Genomic DNA, 21,461 nt, shown 5'->3' on the forward strand with positions numbered 1-21,461 from the left:
TTGAATGTTTTTCCAGAAAAATGTTTTATTTATATTATTGACTGTACAAGGAATTCACAACTTAACATATTCTTAACAAAATGTAAGCATTCCAATATTGCTTTGGCATTTCTGAAATACGTAAGATGACTGCAAAAAGGTTGACCCATTGAGTACAAAATGGAACTTCACATTTGAGACAGTGATCAAGAATTCAATGAATTCAGTGAAGAACAGACAATGAAATAAATGAGCTAAACGTGAAAGAGCAAACAATTGCATGTTTGTGTGGACTAGCATGTGTCTAAAGTTAGCTCAACATATTCATATTCACAGAGAACTTGAAATTAAAATGATTAGCATTTAATTTGGTTTCAAGTCTGATATCATCAATTCAAGTTATTCTGTCAGAGAGGAGCTGTATAAAATGTTTTAAAAGTATTATTTTGGTATTCACAAAAGATGAACTTCCATTTAAAGAAAGAGAATGGGGACAATGAGTCATCAGAAGATTCAATATGCCTTAAATACATACTGTTTATAAACAATATTCCTCTTATCTTGTCCCAATCACATTGCCATAGTAAATTATTTTCTTTTTTAGAGTTTTGGAAAAACACCATTTCAAGGTTTTCTACCACTTTCAGATCAATGTGTGCTGTATTGAAACAGCACACTCAGACAGTTGCATTAAGCACTTGTGACTATAGGACGAACATAAGGCACAACTAGTGGTCAAAAGACAGTAGTGCAGTCCAATCACACTATCTACAGATTGTCAGGTGACCTTCACCCAACAAGGTTGAGGTCAATTCCATTCCCATTCTACCAATTCAGGAGACTCAATTCAACAACTGAAAATGGCCCATTATTTTCTATTGACCAATTCATTGCATTAATTCTTAAATTGGCCGAGTTTGGTTTGACCCCAACACTGGCGTCTAACATGTAGTTCTCAACATAAGTATGCAAATGTGTAGATTAGCATAGTCACTTCCATTCGTTAGTAATCATCTGCCCTTGGATCCGGGAGACTATAACTAGATGCGATTGGCTGGTGGAAGTGTGTTTCTTATATGACGATGGACCTGAGGAGACGGAAGCACATCATGAGGTCTCTGGGTATTGGTGGCTTGACCTCATTGCCATCGAGACGGAGGTAGCGGAGTTTAGGAGCGGTCTCAGTGACATAGCCCTCCAGAGCATCAGCCGACACAGGGCAGATATCAGATCCATTCACACCTGCAATTGCAAATACACCATCTTAGCAAAACGGTCATACAACTCATCAAAAACATTTTCCACTGATTATAATAATATAATTATCTGGATTTTAAACCAATCATCAGGTAACCATCCAGGCAATCAGTCAATGTATCAATGAAACTAGAACAGTGTCAAAAACATACTCTTAATCTGGTTGTGGTCCAGGTGGAGGTGTTCCAGGCCTGAGGGGATCATAGGAACCTGAGTTAGCTGGTTATGGGACAACTGCAGGTCCAGGATGCTGGACATGTTGAACACGTTCTTGGGCAGCCCGCCGTTTCCCAGCTTGTTGCGGTTGAGCCTGAGGAAGGCCACCTTGGGTAGACCCTTGAAGTAGTCAGCGGGGATCTTCTCAATGGCGTTGTTGTCCAGGAAGAGCTGGGTGATGGTGATGGGGAGGCCCAGGGGCATGGTGGTAAGCTGGTTCTTGGCCAGGTTGATCTGGACCAGGTTGCTCAGGCCCTTGAGGCTCACCTCGGTCACTGCGTCATCCTGGAGCTTGTTCCCCTGCAGTTCCAGCAGTGTCATCCGATCCAGACCTGAGAACACCCCGGCGGGGATCTTGGAGATGCGGTTGCGGGAGAGGCGCAGCTGCTCCAGGCTGGAGGGCAGGTTGGCTGGGACGGAGCTCAGCAGGTTGTCATCCATGTAGAGGTGGACCAGGCGGAGCATGGCGGCCAGGGCACCCTCCTCCATGCCCTCGCTGGTGATGCGGTTGCGGTTGAGGTTGATCCAGCGCAGCTGCGTGGCGTTGCGGAGAGCATCTGTTGACAGTACGTCGATGAGGTTGTTCTGCAGGTACAGATACCATGTGTGTGGGGGGATGGTGGGGATGCGCTTCAGAGCCTTGTTGTCGCAGTAGACGGCGTTGGGGAAGCTGGGCGGGCAGCGGCACTCTTTGGGACAGGCCTGTAACTGGGCCATATAGTCACCGTAGGACATGTCAGGGCTCTGGGCCAGAGCGGGACCGACCAGAAGGAGGACGGAGGAAAAGGCCAGGAGAAGCGCCATCTTAACACTCAGCCTGGGGTAGAGGAGAGAGAAAACACATGAGATGAGACTGACACATATGCAAAACACAGACACAGATACAGGCACAGGCACAAACCCTGAAGACAAGATCAAGAACATGGTTGAACAAACACACCGACCCAAATACACATATGATGATCTCTACATGTTCCAAGATAGCTCAACATGGACCGGCTTGAGAACTACAGGTGTTAGCACTTCATTGTGACCTATCCTGGTTTTTTATAGGAGAGTCTCGTTTCCTCTCACCTTATTTTAGATTAAGTGCTTTCAAGTACAGAAGAGCAAATTTTGACATGGTGCATTAAGTGTGCAAGTGTTCATCAAGCTGCCTTAAGTTCATTCACATGCAAACAACGATTCCAGGTGTCTTATTCATTTAGTCCCTTATTGAGAAAACTGCCAGGCCTTCCATCAATGGCTAGCCCAAACTAGCCGTAGCTAGCTTCAAATCTCCTGCATTGACGCAAGGTCATAAGCATTCGAGTTTACATTAAGTTAATGAGCGTTGGCACATCATGTGGTCAGGCCAGCTGTCCACTGGGTCCATGGGAGATTATAAGCTTTCTTAAGGACAGGACGCACTGCCAGGTCAGCTAATGGCCTTACACGAATACTTCTGATTGGATGCTAATCTGTCAAATCGGCACATGCAGGAGGCAATAGAGGTTGGCCTGAGGTTGGGTGCTCCTTTAGGAGTAAAACACAGAGCAAACCAAATCCACCTGACTCTGTTGTGGATGAAGCACAATCTGTTACACCTGACATTGGTAATGAATTAAAGTACCCACCTACACACCTAGCCGTGGAATGCCATATAAACATTTATACATACAGTACACAGATGCATATAAAAGCAGATACATTCTCCACGCAATCATGACAGAGAAAGTGGAATTAACCTACATAGAAGAGGAAAAACATGGAGAAAAGAGGAACTGGGGATGATAGCGAGACAGGAAGCCAAAGTGACAAAGAGATTGACAGAGGCAGACAATAGCTCAGAGGCATCTAAACTCTGCAATAGCACATCCACCCATCCTGTCCCAGAATGCTTGATTCCTCTCAACTTTCATCTGGTGCTGTTTTAAATTCTTGGTGTGTGCTCCACACGTTGGTCTGGAACTCATTTTCAACAGGCCTGGTTATGGCTGGGCCCACTTCAAAGACGTGGCCCGCTCACCTGGTTCTGGGGCTCCTGGCATCTCGTATCTCACTGTACGGGGCCAAAGATCTATGGAACACAATGTGTCTATGCCTCTAAACTTAGAGCCCCAACTGTTGGGTTAAACTTTCCACCTGACCATAATTATAGCTGGTAGTATTTAGTTTGGCCAAGGTCAGGAAAAGTTACTTTCCTGTTAAGCAAACTGCCGTAAAGACCATAACTGGAATCTCTCCAGAGCCTCACTCGTTCAAAGCCTCAAAGCCATTCACAAGCTCTGGCTTTTCAGTACAAGATTACCTACAGTATAGTACAAATGTGCCTCAACTTTCACCTCCCAGAACTGAACTCACATTGTCTTTGTGACCATTAGTTTGCAAGCAAAGTCCCATCTATACCTACTTTTCCTCAAACTGGAAACCTAATTTAATCGTCCACTAGAATTACACGTACCTTTGAGTTCAAGAGATTTTCCAAAGTCTGTCTTTGCGCCCTGTTTCTGCCTTGCTCAAGAAATGTGGTAGCAACTGTAGTCCCAAACTCAGAGAAACACCGCTCACCTCCCCTGTATTTGTACCATCGGTGTCTTCATTCAGTTGGTGGGAACCCTTCATTGACAGTCACACTGTAGTTCCTCTCGGCCAATCAGAGGCCTGTAATCAGAGGTCATAATCCATGCGGTGACTCTTTCCCTGTTAAGCCTGTGGCGGTGTGGTAGCTGAGGCCTTGAGACTTGGCCCACTTCCAAATCAGGCTAATACGGGCCTATACTCACTATGAAACCACCCTAACCCTTCTGTCCACTCCCCGTTCTCCCATAGTTGGCACTTGGCATCATCTCTCTGTTTATGTCCTTCAGGTAAATGTCCTGCTGAGATCTCTAATGTTCTTAGCGCTAATCAGGCAGCGATGTCTGAATTGAACAACTCAACTCTGTTTGAAAGAAACAAATCTTCTTCACCTCTTTGCAGAATGGTGCAATAGCAATCCATGTGTTCCTCAGAATAGTGACTTGGCTATAAAAACCCAGGAGAAATATGGTCACAGTGTCTCCTTGTGTTGGCATGATAAAGGATATGCTGATGGCCCTCTTTTGGGCCAATTCACGACAATAGGATTATCCCACTCACAACGTATGGCTTTGACAATGTCTTTCAGTCCTTGGTGTTCTTTCTGACAGTTCTCTGAATTGGAATTCAGAGAACTCCAAACAAATTATACACTGTGGGAACAAATGGACTTTTGCCAATGATTCAGATTTGTTTAAATCCTTTCTGATGCGGACCCACCCAACAATCTTCCAGCACAATCGGACACAATCAGACTCTGACCTTAAAAGACATCAAACCCAGTACAATTAAGTACAGATCGGTCTGTCCAGACATGAGACTTAATGGGGTGGGGTTAGAATGAAAATAAGGGGATTTAAAGGGTGTAGACTGGGTTGGCAAAGTGTTCTCAAGTTAGCATTGGGTTTGGGCTAGCTGGGATGGGTAGGTCATTTTGTTTAGCTCATTCTCATTTCCTTTGAAGCTGCCATAGGCCCACCTAATACCTTGGGATAATCTCATCTGATTGGCTTGTCCAGGTTGGAGCTAGCCTTGATCCAAGATGTTTCGCGAGAGACCAATAGGGATCGTCTCGTGTCTGGCAAGCTGCTAGCACACAATACAGTACCTCCTCAACACAATGTGAGAGGTAGAAACACTCTAACCCCTTAAGAGAATTTAGCTACCTTAAATCCCCAACACATTTAAACTGACTACACTTCAAAGGTCAAAGCGCAAAACGTGAAGGTAAACAAATGAACAGTGACTGTGCTGGAGTCACGGTGCCCATCTCCTCACAGGTTATTTTACCTCAATGGGAACAGACACCATGTTGCTTTCACTCAAAAATAGAAAAGTCCTAAAAAGACTTAGCTGTTTTCAAAACCTGGAAGTTGCAAATCAGTGATGCATATTGTTTACGTCATGTCCACTTATAATGAAAATATGTGAGTTTCTGGTTTGGCATATACAGCATCTCATCTGACATGCTCTCACATAACGGTCCACAGTTGGTTTGATCTCCATCATCATCACAAAACACTTCGCTGTTGAAAAGACACCCTCAGCATACGCCCACCACTCTATAGTGGTATCAGTCTAGCAGAGCTGGTATATCAATAAAGATGGAGAAAGGTGTGGTCATTGCCAGAGTCAAGTGCTCCACACCTACACATCATCCCCAGCTTCCAATTGGCTCATTCATCCCCCTCCTCTCCGCTGTAACAATTCCCCAGGTCGTTGCTGTACATGAGAATGTGTTCTCAGTCAACTTACATTATAAAATAAGGGTTAAATTTTATTTAAAAAATCATCTGTTTCTCTTTAGAGGCACTTACACATCAGCAGTAACTATATAGTAAAACTGGTCATGAGAAATGTGCATGAAATGGACAAACAATAACAATTAATGAAGTGTTCTGCACTGCAAACCAACCACAGTAACTTGGCAATACTTCAGTCATGTTTTTACCTCGTCTTGATGGAAATCAGATGTCTCTAATCAAATGAAAGATTAGACTGCAGATATGCACCCCAAGGGAATCCATCCATTAGGATTTTCATGAGTATAACTACATTACTATTGATTTAATGGCAAAGTGACAACCAAGTTTTCATGATCTCACTGTTATTAACTTGTGACTCAGGGCTTCTGATTATGTTGCAGAATGGAACAAAGCAGGATGGAAAAACAAATGTTGGCCACTTCCCTGTTTGACAATCTGAAAAGAAACATGTGGAGGAGTGTGATAATGTCAATTTCCTGGAAGAGGTTTCCAGTCAAAGCCAGCTATGTTAATTAGTTAAAGGACTGTGTTTGAACGGGCTTCAGTTGGGTTCAGCTCTACTTGATGACTGCGCTGAAATGAAATGGACTTCTCTCCAGCATTGATCAGAGGACATTCAGCTCAGTTACAGCTGTGTTAAACAAGCCCTGTGTCAACATAAGACTACAAGGCTCTGGAAAGCAGAACTAGGTCTGGCATTGGAATATCAAAACATGATGCAGTTTTTATCTCTACAGATTTTACAATAGTATCTATGGATATTTACAAGAGACTGATTATGGAATAAACTCTTCCACTTGGAAAGAACAGAGGCCCGCACACTGAATATGCTCTCAATTTACCACCTGCTCTTGACCTGACAATGTGCAGTGCTGGATTGAACTGTGGCCAGTAAAAGGTGGTAAATTGGGAGCATATTCATTATGCAGGCCTCTGTTCCTTTCATGTTTCATTCTGTAGCCCAACACCTACGTTTTTAAGGATGTGTGTATGACCACAAACATTTCTATAAACTCTTCCACTTCCACTCTTCCACTTCCACTCTTCTTCATAATCAATCTGTTACAGCATTATTTCTTTCCGCTAACAAACTTCAAAACATACTTTTCAAGGGAGACATTTAACTAAGAAACAATCTGCGAGTACACTTGTGCCAAAATCCTGTTCTAATTCTAATTGAATGGCAACACCCCCTGCAAGACTGCAGCAAACTGCACAAAATCCTGTTCTAATTCTAATTGAATGGCAACACCCCCTGCAAGACTGCAGCAAACTGCACAAAATACAGTTAGATCTCTTGAACACATTGTTAGTTTTTGGAACAGAAACTGGCAGCACAAGATCAAAGGTAAAGACAATGAAAATAATGCCCCCCAAAAGAAAAGATCCGAAAAGGATGACCCATCCACACCCCTTTTAGCCTTTCACCCCTCTTCAGGAAAAACAATACCTGCTTCTCCAAACGGTGTTTGTTGGTAGTGTATGGCCAGGTGATGCTTGGCTCAGGGGTAGTAGTGGTTGTCTGGTCCTCAAGTACTCTTCTCTGGTGCTGGTCCACAGTGCTCTAACAGTCTCAGTTGCTCCCTGCGACCAAGGAGGAGAGAGAGAGAAAACCCTATTAGATTCTGTATTGTTTTTAATATTATTTCCTCAAGGCTGTACCTTTGACATCCACTGGTGGAGCAGAGAGAGGGTGTGTGTGTGAGGGTGAGGGTGGGGGTGGGGGGTAAGAGTAGGGGTAGGGTTAAGGGTGGGGGTGTGTGTGAGGGTGGGTGGGGTGTACGGGTGAGGGTGGGGGTGTGTGTGTGGGTGGGGGTAGGGGTGAGGGTGAGGGTGGGTGTGTGTGAGGGTGGGGTGTAAAGGTGAGGATGGAAGTGAGGGTGGGTGTGTGTGTGTGTGTGCGGGTAAGGGTGGGGGTATGGGTGTGTGCGGGTAAGGGTGGGGATTGTCTTTTCGGTAGTGTTCATTGGCTACTTTTCACCAGCCCAGCATACAGCAAGTTTTTAAAGGACCAAAGATTTTGGTCTGCTTTGTGTTTTAATTGTTGCCATGGAAAAAATATGGTGATACTGGTATTGTCCCGGCCCAAGCTGGAACGTCGGCCTGCACCCCATCATCATCGCCATAGCAATGCACATGACCACTTCATAGGTTATGTTTATTATAGTGACAGTCCAGGACTGAGTGGAGCTTAGGAAATTGTTCAGGCACCTTGATAACCAAGAATGTAAGGCTACTGAGTACTAACACTCACAGGCACTTAGTGACACAAACAGAGCAACATGCACACACACAAAGAACATTGACAGGGTTAACACTGCAGCACTCTACCTCTCTCACTACTGTCCCTTCATCCCTTCAGGCCGTCTGTTTATGTATTCCGTTCTCTCTCTCTCTCTCTCTCTCTCTCTCTCTCTCTCTCTCTCTCTCTCTCTCTCTCTCTCTCTCTCTTTCTCTCTCTTTCTCTCTCTTTCTCTGTTTGTGTGTGATAAACAGGTCAGGCCCATGGGCGGAAAGGAGCAGAGCGGGGACATCTGGATCCTGCTCTCTGTGGAGAGAGAGGGAGAACGAAACGGGGAGATGGAGAATTGAGGGGGCGAGAGAATAGAGGATATGGGAAAGAGAGTAGAGAGAATTGAGGGGGCGAGAGAATAGGGGATATGGGAAAGAGAGTAGAGAGAATTGAGGGGGTGAGAGAATAGAGGATATGGGAAAGAGAGTAGGGAGAATTGAGGGGGTGGGAGAATAGAGGATATGGGAAAGAGAGTAGAGAGAATTGAGGGGGCGAGAGAATAGAGGATATGGGAAAGAGAGTAGAGAGAATTGAGGGGGTGAGAGAATAGAGGATATGGGAAAGAGAGTAGAGAGAATTGAGGGGGTGAGAGAATAGAGGATATGGGAAAGAGAGTAGGGAGAATTGAGGGGTGAGAGAATAGAGGATATGGGAAAGAGAGTAGGGAGAATTGAGGGGGTGAGAGAATAGAGGATATGGGAAAGAGAGTAGGGAGAATTGAGGGGGTGAGAGAATAGAGGATATGGGAAAGAGAGTAGGGAGAATTGAGGGGGTGAGAGAATAGAGGATATGGGAAAGAGAGTAGGGAGAATTGAGGGGGTGAGAGAATAGAGGATATGGGAAAGAGAGTAGGGAGAACGAAACGGGGAGATGGAGAATTGAGGGGGTGAGAGAATAGAGGATATGGGAAAGAGAGTAGAGAGAATTGAGGGGGCGAGAGAATAGAGGATATGGGAAAGAGAGTAGGGAGAAAACTTGCCCCCAAAGTTTTCTGAGCAAAAATGATTTTCATTGTTGGATATAAGAATATAAAAACACCAGGAAATCAGGGATTTTAATTGAGGAAATCTTATTCTCATGCATAGTACAGAGACACACGGATTGTATACAAATGTAAGCAATATTTTAAATGATTTTGTTTTAGTCAAATATTATATCTGTTTGGGCTTCTTGAAATCAATTTGCAGTCTACAAATTTGTAATTATATTCCAGCCACTCGACCATCCGCTCAAGAAAAAAATCGTCCCATGGCTGAATCTAGTTGATGATCACAGGAATTGACTATTCAGACAGAGAAAATAGAGAAAGGAGGGAGGGAGAGAGGGGAGACAAAAACATTTAACAGAGGAGGAAAGAAAGCGCAGAGTGAGAACAGCTGGAGAAGGTGCCTAGGATGGGCCTTTGAGCCGAACGTCCTGGCCAGGCAGCTGATTAAACTTTCATGAAACATTTCCAAATGCAGGGAAGAGGAAGTGCCGGCCATGACTTTATGAAGGGCTTTATAGTCTAGACACGGCAGCAAGAGCTCCAAGCTATTCTCCAACGGAAATGGCGAGGAGGAAGAGGAGGAAATTATATTGGATTTGGAATCAGTAAGAATGATTGTGCAAAAACACAATAAGACGTGAGCAATATTGTAAAGACTAATATGATACATGTCATCTAGGTAATTTAGGGGTTTTAAAAATCCTGCCGCTCATGCTTCAATTGGTACAAATTTCCAGAGGACGTCATTTGAGGTAGGTCTCTTGTTTAGGTCAAAGAATATCCAGGAATATTCTAGAGTGACTAGACATATAGAAGCACCGGCAGAATAGCACTCAGCCTAGAGTGAAAGAAAACCACTGTGTCAAATATAATATAGCCCTCTCAATGATATTATTTGTGCATGAGGAGCAATTGCAAGGTGTGATGGACTATAACAGCGGAATCTTATTACAAGTAACAGGCTGGAAAAACGTCTGGCAACCTGTTCAGTGATACTCGATAAAGACGTTTAGCTAATTAGCTGACCTGGAGCCTGTAGAAAGTATCTGCTCTAATGGGGCATGCACGAGTTAGCCGACACCCCTGATCCCAGCACAGATCCCATCCCAAATACGACTTTACATAGCCAGCATGCTAACAGTTCACTCCTACTACACATTAAAACAGAAATGTCTTCCGTGTAAAACGACACAAGAAAACCAACAGATGCACATTTCCACATGAGGGAGTAAATGTTTTAAAATATCCCTCCCGCAACACTGGCACTTTCGTAATTTCTCAGCCTCGGCATTTGAACTGGAGGAATTGCTTCACCAAATTAGTCCAACGTTCCTCACTCTGGACGGTGTATTTGTCTGTGGACTGTCTGCGCCAGGAATTTGCCATGTCTGGTCTTTGGAAAAGATGAGGAGGAGTGTATGGGACTACAGCTTGGTACAATGTGAGAAACGCATTAGTCCACTGGGTCTGCTCATCCATCAGCTCTTCCCTGAAATCCCCTCTCCCTATCCCAAATGGACTCCCCCAGTCCCACCCATCCTGGACACTTCAGAGAGGTTGTCAACATCTGCAAAACCATCTGCAAAAACAACCCGTGCCTACGTGTAGACCTGTTGGAACATGTAGGCACCGAATTACGTGTTTATGTCATTCTTTTTCTTTTTTCTTTTACCCCGTTTTCTCCTCAATTTCGTGGTATCCAATTGTTGTAGTAGCTACTATCTTGTCTCATCGCTACAACTCCCGTACGGGCTCGGGAGAGACGAAGGTTGAAAGTCATGCATCCTCCGATACACAACCCAACCAAGCCGCACTGCTTCTTAACACAGCTCGCATCCAACCCGGAAGCCAGTCGCACCACTGTGTCGGAGGAAACACTGTGCACCTGGCAACCTTGGTTAGCGCGCACTGCTGGTTGGAAAGCTGGTTGGACAGCTGGTTGTTCATCATTCTGGTGGAAAATCACCACTGGGCCATACTTTAGTTATGATCCTGTGTTGGAGGTGGTGCACACTGCACAAATGACTCTCAAAGCACAAAATGGCCACCAAACAAGCTGCTTGACCTGTTTGGCGTTACTTACTGTTTATTATTGGAACACCAAAAACCTGTTTACCACACATCATTACATCAAGGCTAACCGTGTGGATAGTTACAGCTACCTCAACTGAGCATTTCAGCTCTGGTTCCCAGTCAAACCCTGCAACCCCTGCAGCCCTCCAGGACCATAAGATCTACATACCTACATGCCTGCACTGGCACTACATCCACCCACTCACCCACCCACCCATCCACCCACACATCCACCCTCCCTCCCACCCATCCACCAAACCCACCAAACCCACCCACCCACCCACCCATCCAAGGAGAATATGGAATAGATCAGAATGTTCCACTTGATATTCATGTACAGAGACACAGCATGACACTGGGAGAAGACCCAGTTCCTGCAGGAAGAGAGTTGCCAACCATCGTGGTGCAGGCCCAAACACAACACATTAACCCCTAAAACACAACCCACTCAGGAAAACTTAAAGTAAGAAGCAACATTCATGGGTCAGTGTAGGGCCTGGGAGGTAAGAGACTAGATAGATCCCATTCTTCTTGTGCCACGTGTAGGGCCTGGGGAGTAAGAGACTAGAGAAATCTCTTTCTTCTTGTGTCAGTGTTGGGCCTGGGGAGTAAGAGACTAGAGAAATCTCTTTCTTCTTGTGTCAGTGTTGGGCCTGGGGAGTAAGAGACTAGAGAAATCTCTTTCTTCTTGTGTCAGTGTTGGGCCTGGGGAGTAAGAGACTAGAGAAATCTCTTTCTTCTTGTGTCAGTGTTGGGCCTGGGGAGTAAGAGACTAGAGAAATCTCTTTCTTCTTGTGTCAGTGTTGGGCCTGGGGAGTAAGAGACTAGAGAAATCTCTTTCTTCTTGTGTCAGTGTTGGGCCTGGGGGGTAAGAGACTAGAGACATCTCTTTCTTCTTGTGTCAGTGTTGGGCCTGGGGAGTAAGAGACTAGAGAAATCTCTTTCTTCTTGTGTCAGTGTTGGGCCTGGGGGGTAAGAGACTAGAGACATCTCTTTCTTCTTGTGTCACGTGTTTTGTGTATGTTGTCATACTGCAGACACATTTACTGTCTGTTTCCTCAGGAAACAGTATATGGTAAATGTAGTCATTAAAAAAAATCTTCTGCTGAATTTACGACTGAGTATTATAGGTTTAAAACAAACATTTACCACACATGAGTATTGGAAATGTAGTTTATTCAAATGTATGTTATGTCCTCACAGTAAATTCACCAGCGATTACTGAGTCAAAAGCCATAATGAAAATAAATCTGGATATACTCTGCCCAAACAGCACATGACATTCCACCAACGTTGCCGCAACAGAGCAAGATAAAGTTAGCGTCACAACAAATTGTTGTTATTCTGGTAAAGCTATACAGGCAAAGGCACACATTAAACATGGCAAACAAGGTAACCATGAATGGATAAAAACGTAAAATGCTAGCTTTTATTATCATACAGAGTTACCATGAGATGCATGCAAGCAATGCAAATGTTGTATAAATGTTGGCATAACAACGGTGATCTGCAATGAACGGGCGATTGACTCTTATTTAACTGCATAGTAACTCATAAAAAACAGTCAATTACTTCAGCAGAGCTATTCAGTGTCGAGCCTTTTAATCGTGTCGATAAGGATGGTTAATAACTTTCCCCCCAACATTCATACAGAAAGGTGGGTAATATGCCACAGCTTTTGACATATGACATATGAGTTTTAATTTGGTTCCAAAAGTGTTCCACTGTTCAATATTTCCCCAGTAGACATTACACCAGAGTACACAACACAGCTCTCTTAGATACTTTTATTCCTTACCTGCAGGTCTTTTGCACAGCAATGTGATTCTGGGAGTGTACAGACTAAATACAAGAAACCTTTAAAAAATATCATGACAAACATACAAAAGAGGAATGGGCAATGCATTTATTTGCAAGTGAGATTTATTCCCATATTCCTCAATGTACTTGTCTGAAAACAACATGTGCCACTACTTTTGGAATGTTTGAAGTGTGTGAGCTTCTTTTTCATTAAAAGCACTTCATTCAGGAATCACTATGTTCCTATATTGTCTCTTTTGCACAAGAACAGGCACCTGTTGTTTGAAACAAGTACAGACAAGTACAGTTCAAGTGCTTTTTACGATGCACCATTACATTATATTGTGGCCGATTTGCCGCAAATTTGGGTAAAACTATTAGTACAGGGCCAGCCATTTGCTACGGCCAAAATACCCTATGGTTGTCATGAGAATACCATGATGCACTGCAAAATAAAGGTCTCTCCGGGGTTTCTAACCTTTGTTGGTTTGTTATTTCATAGTCTGTGTTTACAGAAAGGACTACCGATGAGTTGACAGAGGTGACCTCGATTTCGCCGGTAGGGGGAGGATACATATTTAGGGTTGTTGCAAACACTGTTGCTCGGGTTCATTATCCACACTAGCATTCCACTTAGAATAAAGAAACATATTGGCCATATACTCTGAGTAGTATGCTATTGTAGATATTGGAATATAGCCACATTGTGTCTATTGGGGTTTGAAGGATTAGTTTAGGGTAGGTCGTGGTGCCGGGGGCGGGTCACAGAGGGAGTCTTGCGGATGAGGGGAGGGTCCTTAGTCGAAGATGATGTCAGAGGCTTGGCGCAGGCAGTTGGAGGAGTCATGGGGTAGGTCGGCATGTGTGATGTTGTTCCCATCCAGACGCAGGTGCTTCAGTCTGGAGTAGTTCAGAGGGCCAGAGAACTTGCAAATATTCTCCAGGTTGAACTCTGGAAGGGTGGGAAGGGGTTTGGTGAACTGACTCATACATGATTCAACATTTCCTAATGTATGTACACATCCTACACCGATTGCCTGACACTTGCTGGAGGTAGACTTGAGGATGGATATGACTGAATTAGATGTATTTGTAATTGCAATGTCAAAATAGAGAAAGAGAACGGAAAGAGAATGTTGAAAGAGAGAAAAGAGAATAGAGAAAAGAGAGAGAAGAGAAAGAGAGAAGAGAAAAGAGAATGAAAAAAAGAGGAAACACAAAGAAAATCACTCACTGTTGATTTCGTTGGCCTGCAGATAGAGATGCTCCAGCTGTTCGTTGATCTCAGGGATGGACTGCAGCTTGTTGTAGGACAGATCCAGCTCGATCAGGCTCGTCACATTGAACACGCCCGCCGGAATCCCTGCATCCGTCATCTGATTGTAGGCCAACCTCAGGTACGCCAGCTTGGGCAGCTCTTTGAGGTCCCCGGCGGCGATGCTGCTGATGCCATTGTGATCGCCATAGAAGGTCTCCAGCGAACTGGGCATGCCTGAGGGCAGCTTCTTCAGCTTGTTGTTGGTCAAGTCTATGGCCACCAGCTTGTTGAGGCCCTTGAAGACCCCATTAAGAGCTTTAGAGGTCAACTCGTTGTTCTGGAGGTGGACCGAGGTCAGGTTCTGCATGCCGGCCAGACTCCCTGCGGGGAACTTGGACAGCTGGTTGTTCATCATCTTCAGCTCGTCCAAAGACATGGAGGGAGGGATCACAGCTTCCGTCAGTTTGTTGAAGCTGAACAAGATCTTATGAAGTCCAGTCAGCTTGTCGATGGTTCCCTTGGCCACCTTCTCATTGGTGATCTGGTTATGGTCCAGGACCAGCCAACGGAGTTCAGCCGTGACGTTGTCGAAGACCCCAGCCTTGATCTCCTCGATCAGGTTGTTCTGCAGGTACAGGTACTTGATGCCTGAGGGCACAATGGGCACAAACTTAAGGTTGCGGGAGTCACAGTACATGGCAGTGGGGAAGTTGATGGGGCACTCGCATTCCTGGGCACAGTTGGCGGTGGACGGGCCGTACTGGGAGGCCGGCTGGTAGTCGTAGTCATCGTACTGACCCACGGTCAGGCTGACCAGCATGGCAAAGATGGGGACACGGAGGGGAAACATAACTGTACTGGGGAGAAGAAAACAGACAGAGGGAGAAAGGGAGACAAAGAAAAAACGTAAAGTGAAACAGGGAGAAAGTCAGCAAAAGTTTGTCTACCACATCTTGAACATTTCATACATAGTCTTATCTACTATTATCCTGAGTGGTACTTTGATTTTCAAATCTACAGAGAACAAACTCTATTTGAACAGTTAAATACATTACATTTCGATTGCATGATAGACGACATAAACTGGTAAAGAATGGACTTGTTACAGATTCCAAGATAGAAACATTCATCTCAGGCCACTAGGGTTCCCTGAGAGAGAAAAAAACATCGATTGAAAAAGCTCAATTGACCAAAACTATTCATGAATCACCCTAAAGCAGCAATCTGGTAATACCAGTGAACTGCAAAACTCTTTTAAAAAAGAGGCAGATCCCTACTGTAAATACTCAGAACTATCTATGAACCAACAATGCAGGTTTTTCAGTGAACACACACTTTATAATGTCAACAAATAAAGGCAATAAATATCATCACAACATATTGACACTTTTAAGAGGATTTAACTCAATGTGTTGATTTAAAGTATGACATGTCATCACATGATAATACCGTACTGAAAATGCAAACACACAAATGCCTTTGACTAACAATACTGTGCATCAATACAGTGTATTAATTTTATAAATGCATTCATGCCATGGTGCAATATAAGAACAACACATTGTCCAACGCAACATGAAAAGCATCAGATAACGTCGAAGTACAAAAATCTCTCCACTCCTTTCTCTTGTCAAGTGACAACTAGTTAACCCTGTATCACACACAATCCTCCCCCAGAGTTTAGCTGGGACTGGGATAGCTATCAATCCCAGCATGGAAAGACCAAATACCTAGGGACAACCGAGCAGGAACCCTTCAGGAAATGACAAGAGTCCATTCCTCTTACCTTTCTCTCCTCTCTCTCTCTCTCTCCCTCTGCGTGTGGGATGGAAGGTCAGCAGGTAAGAAGACTGTGGTTCCTCAAAAGCCAGATGTCTCTGGAGAGAGGGAGGAGGACGAGGGAGAAAGGGAGAGGGAGGGGGAGATAAAGAGAGTGAGAGAAAGAGAGAGCGAGGGAAAGGGGTGGGAAGGCTTCTGCTTCTTCAGATGACTGTGGTCCCGGATTGACAGAAGGCAGCTGCCCAAACTGAAGTCACACTCTAGTATACAAAGACAATGGCATCGACATGAGTTTTTAAGGCATAGAATCTGAGAATTATGGGCTCTGCCTAACCAGTCACAGGTGCACCAGTGCAGTCTGAGATACGAGGTCCGCCTCGTGTGTGAATGAGGATGCGAAGCCTCACAAAGGACACATGGCATCATATATATCTGTCATTTTTCCTCCCTTTCCACCAAACAACCACCTCCCTTTCTTCCTTTCCCCTACTAACAAAAAAGCGAAGTGGATACAAGTTAAAACAAAAGGTTCCTGGAATGGTAAAGAAGGTGAGTGGAAAAACTCTGTCTGCAGCCAGAGCCAGCTGCCAATTGTTATGCTGCAGCATGAAACCTTAAATAGGGTCTAGGAAAAAGTGACGAGGTCTTAGTGGACCAGAAATTGATTATAAAACAGCCTATGCTGAATCCCAAATTGACCCCTAGCCCCTAACCTAACGTAGCAGGTGTAAGAAGACTCCTGAGTCCCCACATCCGTTTTTCAGGGGAAACGGAAGTTAGGTTGAAAATACCGTAACCCTGAAAACCGTAAACATCCGCTTTCTTCCGAGCCCGTGGAGAGTGCCTAGCCCCTAAACCCTAACCTCATCTGCCTCTTCATGGTAAACACATGGTACCATAATAGAGGAAAGTAAGGTGCGGCAGACGTGAGTCCAATGAATTCCATATGTCCCCAGCAGAGGAGGCTGGTGGGAGAAGGTATGGGAGGACGGGCTCATTGAACCCGTATCAAACACATCAAACATATGGAAACCACATGTTTGACTCTGTTCAATTCATTCCATTCCAGCCATTACGATGAGCCCGTCCTCCTATAGCTCCTCCCGCCAACCTCCTCTGATCCCCACTGTAAATCACTCAAGTGCCGTCAGACCCCCTCCTTCTCCTCCTCCCTCCATTTATCTTCACACACTTCAAAGTGCTCTTCATCTCCTTCCATATCCAACTATCCGTCTGCAGACTGCACTGCATCTACAGTACACGTTTCAAGACAATGGCTGTTCTAGAAGATTTTGTTGAAATTGCTGAAGAAGACTGAAATTATAGTGGTTTCCCAATTTCACCTTTCTTTGTTTATGTTCAACTCTTGCGTCACTGCAGGTCTGTCGTCAGGATTCAATTGGTCACAGTCCCATGTGTGTCTCCACACACGTCTTTCAGTCGCCACTAGTTACCACAGCCACAAAATAGTAAACCCCACCCATTTCTAAAGAATATCTTCCTAAAATGTGATTTTAAACCTAACCTTAACCACACTGATAACCCTATTCCTAACCCTAACCTTAAATTAAGACCAAATAAGTACTTTTTGTTTTCAAATATTTTTACGATATAGCCAATTTTGACTTTGTGGCTGTGGTTACTAGTGGAAACCATAGCTGTGTTTGAATACCCATACTTACATACTGTATACTACATACTTCATGAGTATATACTACACACTATATACTATTAGTTCATTTTAGCATACTATAAACGAACAGTATGCTTTCATTTGAGCGTACTACCTCTTCAACCTGTCTACAAGAAGTTGACGCTGTTGCTATGCAACCTCTTGTTAGCTAGTTAGCATAACAAATGACTAGTTAGACATTTTACAACTTCGAGTGTGTTCTTAAATTCAATGTGGAGTGTCAGAGTGCGTTTGTAAATTCAGAGCGTTTCGCTCTCTGGCAACAATTTATTAAGCTTTTTTTCCCGACGTTTACTTGACACCAGCCATTTTCAAAGGGGTGTTGAGCACTCCTAAATTCATTATTCTGATTTCTGGTACACTCAGACGAGAGTAGATAGCCAGCCCGAATTTACGAAAGCACCCGAATGTCCATTGAGAACGCACAACGACTATACCATTTAGCAAAGCTAAGAATGACTGGAATAATCAAGTCAATAAACGCTGGGTAGTTAGATAGCCTATAGTTAATATACTGGCAAGTTTGACATACCAGTACATACTGCTGTAATGATATGCTATGTGGTACGTAAGAACAGCGTAGCTAACAAATTGTCAGTCAACATAACGTGTAAGGTAACATATTTGAAGTCATTACTTTATTACATTGCTCAAACTTTTCTTAACATTTGTCATAATTAGTTAAAGCAATGAATTTGTATCCACTCTCGTTGTACTTCAGCTGCATATTTTCCGCCATTTTCTTCAAATCTGAAAACGATGTGAAGCCACACCCATTTTCTGAAGAATTGCATTATGGGCCCTAAAGTACGGAAATAGTGTCCTATGCCTGTATACTTCATATTTTGGCGACATCCGGGAACTTTTGGCATACTAACTATATCCATACTATGACCAATAAGCATACTATATACTCAATTCACGTCACAAATAGTACGGTTAGTGTGGTTAGTATGAGTATTCGAACACAGCTCATGCCTTTCTGGCGGCCATCTTATATTGAAAAGACTTCCCGTGTCTATATTGGACTGCAGAGAGGATTTGAGGAGGAGCATGTGTGTACTTCTTTTTGACCGTTTCCAAAGGAACCACCGTGGCCTACAGCTGTGTAGCCTATCGCTACAAAAACCCATGATTCAGTTAACAATGAACATGCTTCTAACTCACATGATGGTTTTCTTGGAAATAAAACCACTGTGGCCTACTGGGAAGCTTATGGTTACAAAAACCTATGATTAATTTGACAATGAACATTCGTCCTACTCACACCTAACCGAATTGCTCAAGATTCTCAACTTGACAAATTGCAGTAGCTTCCAGACCCTTCTGATAAGACTAGCATCCTCGAGAGCTTTGACCATATGTATTGCTTTCAAACCGTTTTAAAAAGCCATGTCCTTGCTTGCTTCTGTGTTCACCTCCATCCTTCTTGTCTTTAGATCATTTTCTTCTTCATGTCCCCCATGGTCGTCCCAAACTTAAGCAACTGTCCCTCGATTTCTCCTCCATCTCACCATCCCATCTAGTTGAAGGCCTAGGTCATGGTTTTAAGTGGAAACATGACCAAATACAAACAGTGTAGTTATTCCCTCCGCAAGGCAACCAAACAAGCAAAGCATCAGTATAGAGGCAAATTGGAGTCGCAATTCAAACACAAGACGTATGTGGCAGGGTCTACAGATAATCACGGATAACAAAAAGAAAACCAGCCCCGTCGCGAACATTGATGTCTTCCATCTATTGCATCTTGCCAATGCCGTTCGGCCATCGCTCATCCATATTTTTATATGTACATATTCTTATCATCCATTTTACATTTGTTTGTATAAGGTAGTCGTGGTGAATTTGTTAGATTACTTGTTAGATATTATTGCACTGTCAGAACTAGAACCACATTTCGCTACACTCGCATTAACATCTGCTAACCATGTGTATGTGATCAATGAAATTGAATTGGATTTGATGATACTGTAGTGGACTTGGGGTGTGCTGACCTTAGAAGCAAGGGAAAGTTACACGGTTAGCTGGAAGGTTAGGATTAAACCAATGGAAAGAGCTAATTACTCATTGAATTCATGCCTGTTGCAGGTCTAAGTAATGCAGAATGTTTATTTTGGAATGAGCATCCATTTTGGCAGCTTTGATTCTAACTTTGACACATTCTATAGTAGACATGAACACCAGTTCAGACATCTGAATCCATGTCCTCCACCCTGCACTGGTGGTGGCCTTTACATATGACTTTTACATGTTGATCTGGTCTTCTAATTAGACGGTCACCTCTACCACCTCCTCTCTGCATCTTGTTACTGCTATTTTAGTAACCGGAGACAGACCCCCTAAAGAGGTGGTGCTGTTTATTCTCACTACCTTATTAGCATGACTAATTAGGGGTCAAGAATGTATTACCTATTAATGATCAGTAAACACAGTCATTAGATATACTGATCTACTTTGGGGCTGACTGGTTAAATGTGTTATGTTTATCCTTATATTGTCTTAGCTGACAACATTCAAAGGGGGCATTCTGGCATTGTACAAGCCAATTTATTGTTTCAATCATCTCTCGAAGGGCAAAACATTGACAAAAGGTGGAAAATATACTGTTATGAATCCTCCAGAAAACAGTGTAATCCCACTGGTTGAATCAACGTTGTTTCCAGGTAATTTCAAAGAAATTACTTTGAACCAACATTGAATTGACATTTTTGCCCAGTGGGATGTTTCTTAGTGCTTTCCATTGTCCAGTCCTGTCCTTGTGGGTTGGTTTACCACCTCATCATCAGTGTTTATGTCTTGAAGATGATGTGTTGACGTTTCAGTCCTGTTATTGCTGCATTTTCCTTTGGCAAGACTCCCACCCCTACCTATTCAATCGCTCAAAAGTTTGGAAAACAGATATTCTTCCCAGTCACCTTACTTCCTCTGTTCGCTTTGATGACGTCAACCCTGATGCTCTCACATCCTCTCCATGTCTCAGAACTGAGCCAATGGTTTGAAAATGATGGGTCTTGGCTCTAAGGACTATTTTCCCCATTTATATTCCAGTAACATTGTTTTTCCTTTTCTGGTGTTAATACTGGCCAAGTTCTAAGTCTCTAATGGATGGCACTGGAACGTTATATCATGAAAAGCTGTTTCGGTACAGAATACAACCTCTGTTTCCAGTCCCATTTTCTTCCCAAACCAGTAACCCACAGTTCTTCCCAATGAACTATTACAATATATGTAAATAAGTCAAACGATGGCTGTTTCATTGATGGAAAAATTGGAAGTATCTTTTTGCTTTCTCAACAACTTCTGAATTGCATCTATGCATTTAGATGAACTGCAAGACTCTGCTCCAACACAATTAAATAGGTATTTATACCATTTGGTATTAACTTCTTTGGGACCAGGGGGCAGTATTGAGTAGCTTGGATAAAAAGGTGCCCAGAGTAAACTGCCTGCTACTCAGGCCCAAAAGTAAGAATATGCATATAATTAGTAGGTTTGGATTAAAACTGTTTGAATGAGGTCTGTGAGTATAACAGAACTCATATGGCAGGCAAGAACCTGAGAAAAAAATCCAACCAGGAAGTGGTAAATCTGAGGTTTGTATTTTTCAAATCATTGCCTATCGAATATACAGTGTCTATGGGGTAATATTGCACTTCCAAAGGCTTCCACTATATGTCAACAGTCTTTAGAACCTTGCTTGAGGCTTCTACTGTGAAGGGGGAGAGAAAGAGAGCTGTTTCAACCAGGTGTCTGGCAGAGTGCCTTGAGCTGATCAAGCGTGCGCCCGTGAGAGGTAGCTG

At 43.6% G+C, this 21,461-nt stretch overlaps 2 protein-coding genes across 5 annotated transcripts; both read right to left on the reverse strand.

Moving 5' to 3' along the window:
- Window positions 1–7,437, reverse strand: LOC115107149 (keratocan-like). 2 transcript variants are annotated; one of them, XM_065008374.1, is made up of 3 exons: window positions 7,228–7,437; window positions 1,389–2,269; window positions 1–1,221 (listed from the first exon to the last, which is right to left on the reverse strand). In XM_065008374.1, the coding sequence occupies exons 2-3, from the start codon at window positions 2,254–2,256 to the stop codon at window positions 1,052–1,054; spliced, it is 1,038 nt and encodes a 345-aa protein (XP_064864446.1). In that variant the 5' UTR covers window positions 2,257–2,269; window positions 7,228–7,437; the 3' UTR covers window positions 1–1,051. The 2 variants fall into 2 exon arrangements, with proteins under 2 accessions (XP_064864446.1, XP_029486445.2); XM_029630585.2 differs by lacking the exon at window positions 7,228–7,437 and adding an exon at window positions 3,896–4,019.
- Window positions 7,438–12,290: 4,853 nt separating this feature from the next.
- LOC115107147 (lumican-like) lies at window positions 12,291–16,425 on the reverse strand. 3 transcript variants are annotated; one of them, XM_029630583.2, is made up of 3 exons: window positions 15,976–16,425; window positions 14,166–15,041; window positions 12,291–13,883 (listed from the first exon to the last, which is right to left on the reverse strand). In XM_029630583.2, the coding sequence occupies exons 2-3, from the start codon at window positions 15,037–15,039 to the stop codon at window positions 13,729–13,731; spliced, it is 1,029 nt and encodes a 342-aa protein (XP_029486443.1). In that variant the 5' UTR covers window positions 15,040–15,041; window positions 15,976–16,425; the 3' UTR covers window positions 12,291–13,728. The 3 variants fall into 3 exon arrangements, with proteins under 3 accessions (XP_029486443.1, XP_029486442.1, XP_029486441.1); XM_029630582.2 differs by having other exon boundaries at window positions 14,166–15,046; window positions 15,976–16,423; XM_029630581.1 differs by lacking the exon at window positions 15,976–16,425 and adding an exon at window positions 15,245–15,284.
- Window positions 16,426–21,461: the final 5,036 nt, after the last annotated feature.

The sequence above is a fragment of the Oncorhynchus nerka genome, linkage group LG23, assembly GCF_034236695.1.
Source record: "Oncorhynchus nerka isolate Pitt River linkage group LG23, Oner_Uvic_2.0, whole genome shotgun sequence".
In the NCBI taxonomy this organism is placed as follows: Eukaryota; Metazoa; Chordata; class Actinopteri; order Salmoniformes; family Salmonidae; genus Oncorhynchus; species Oncorhynchus nerka.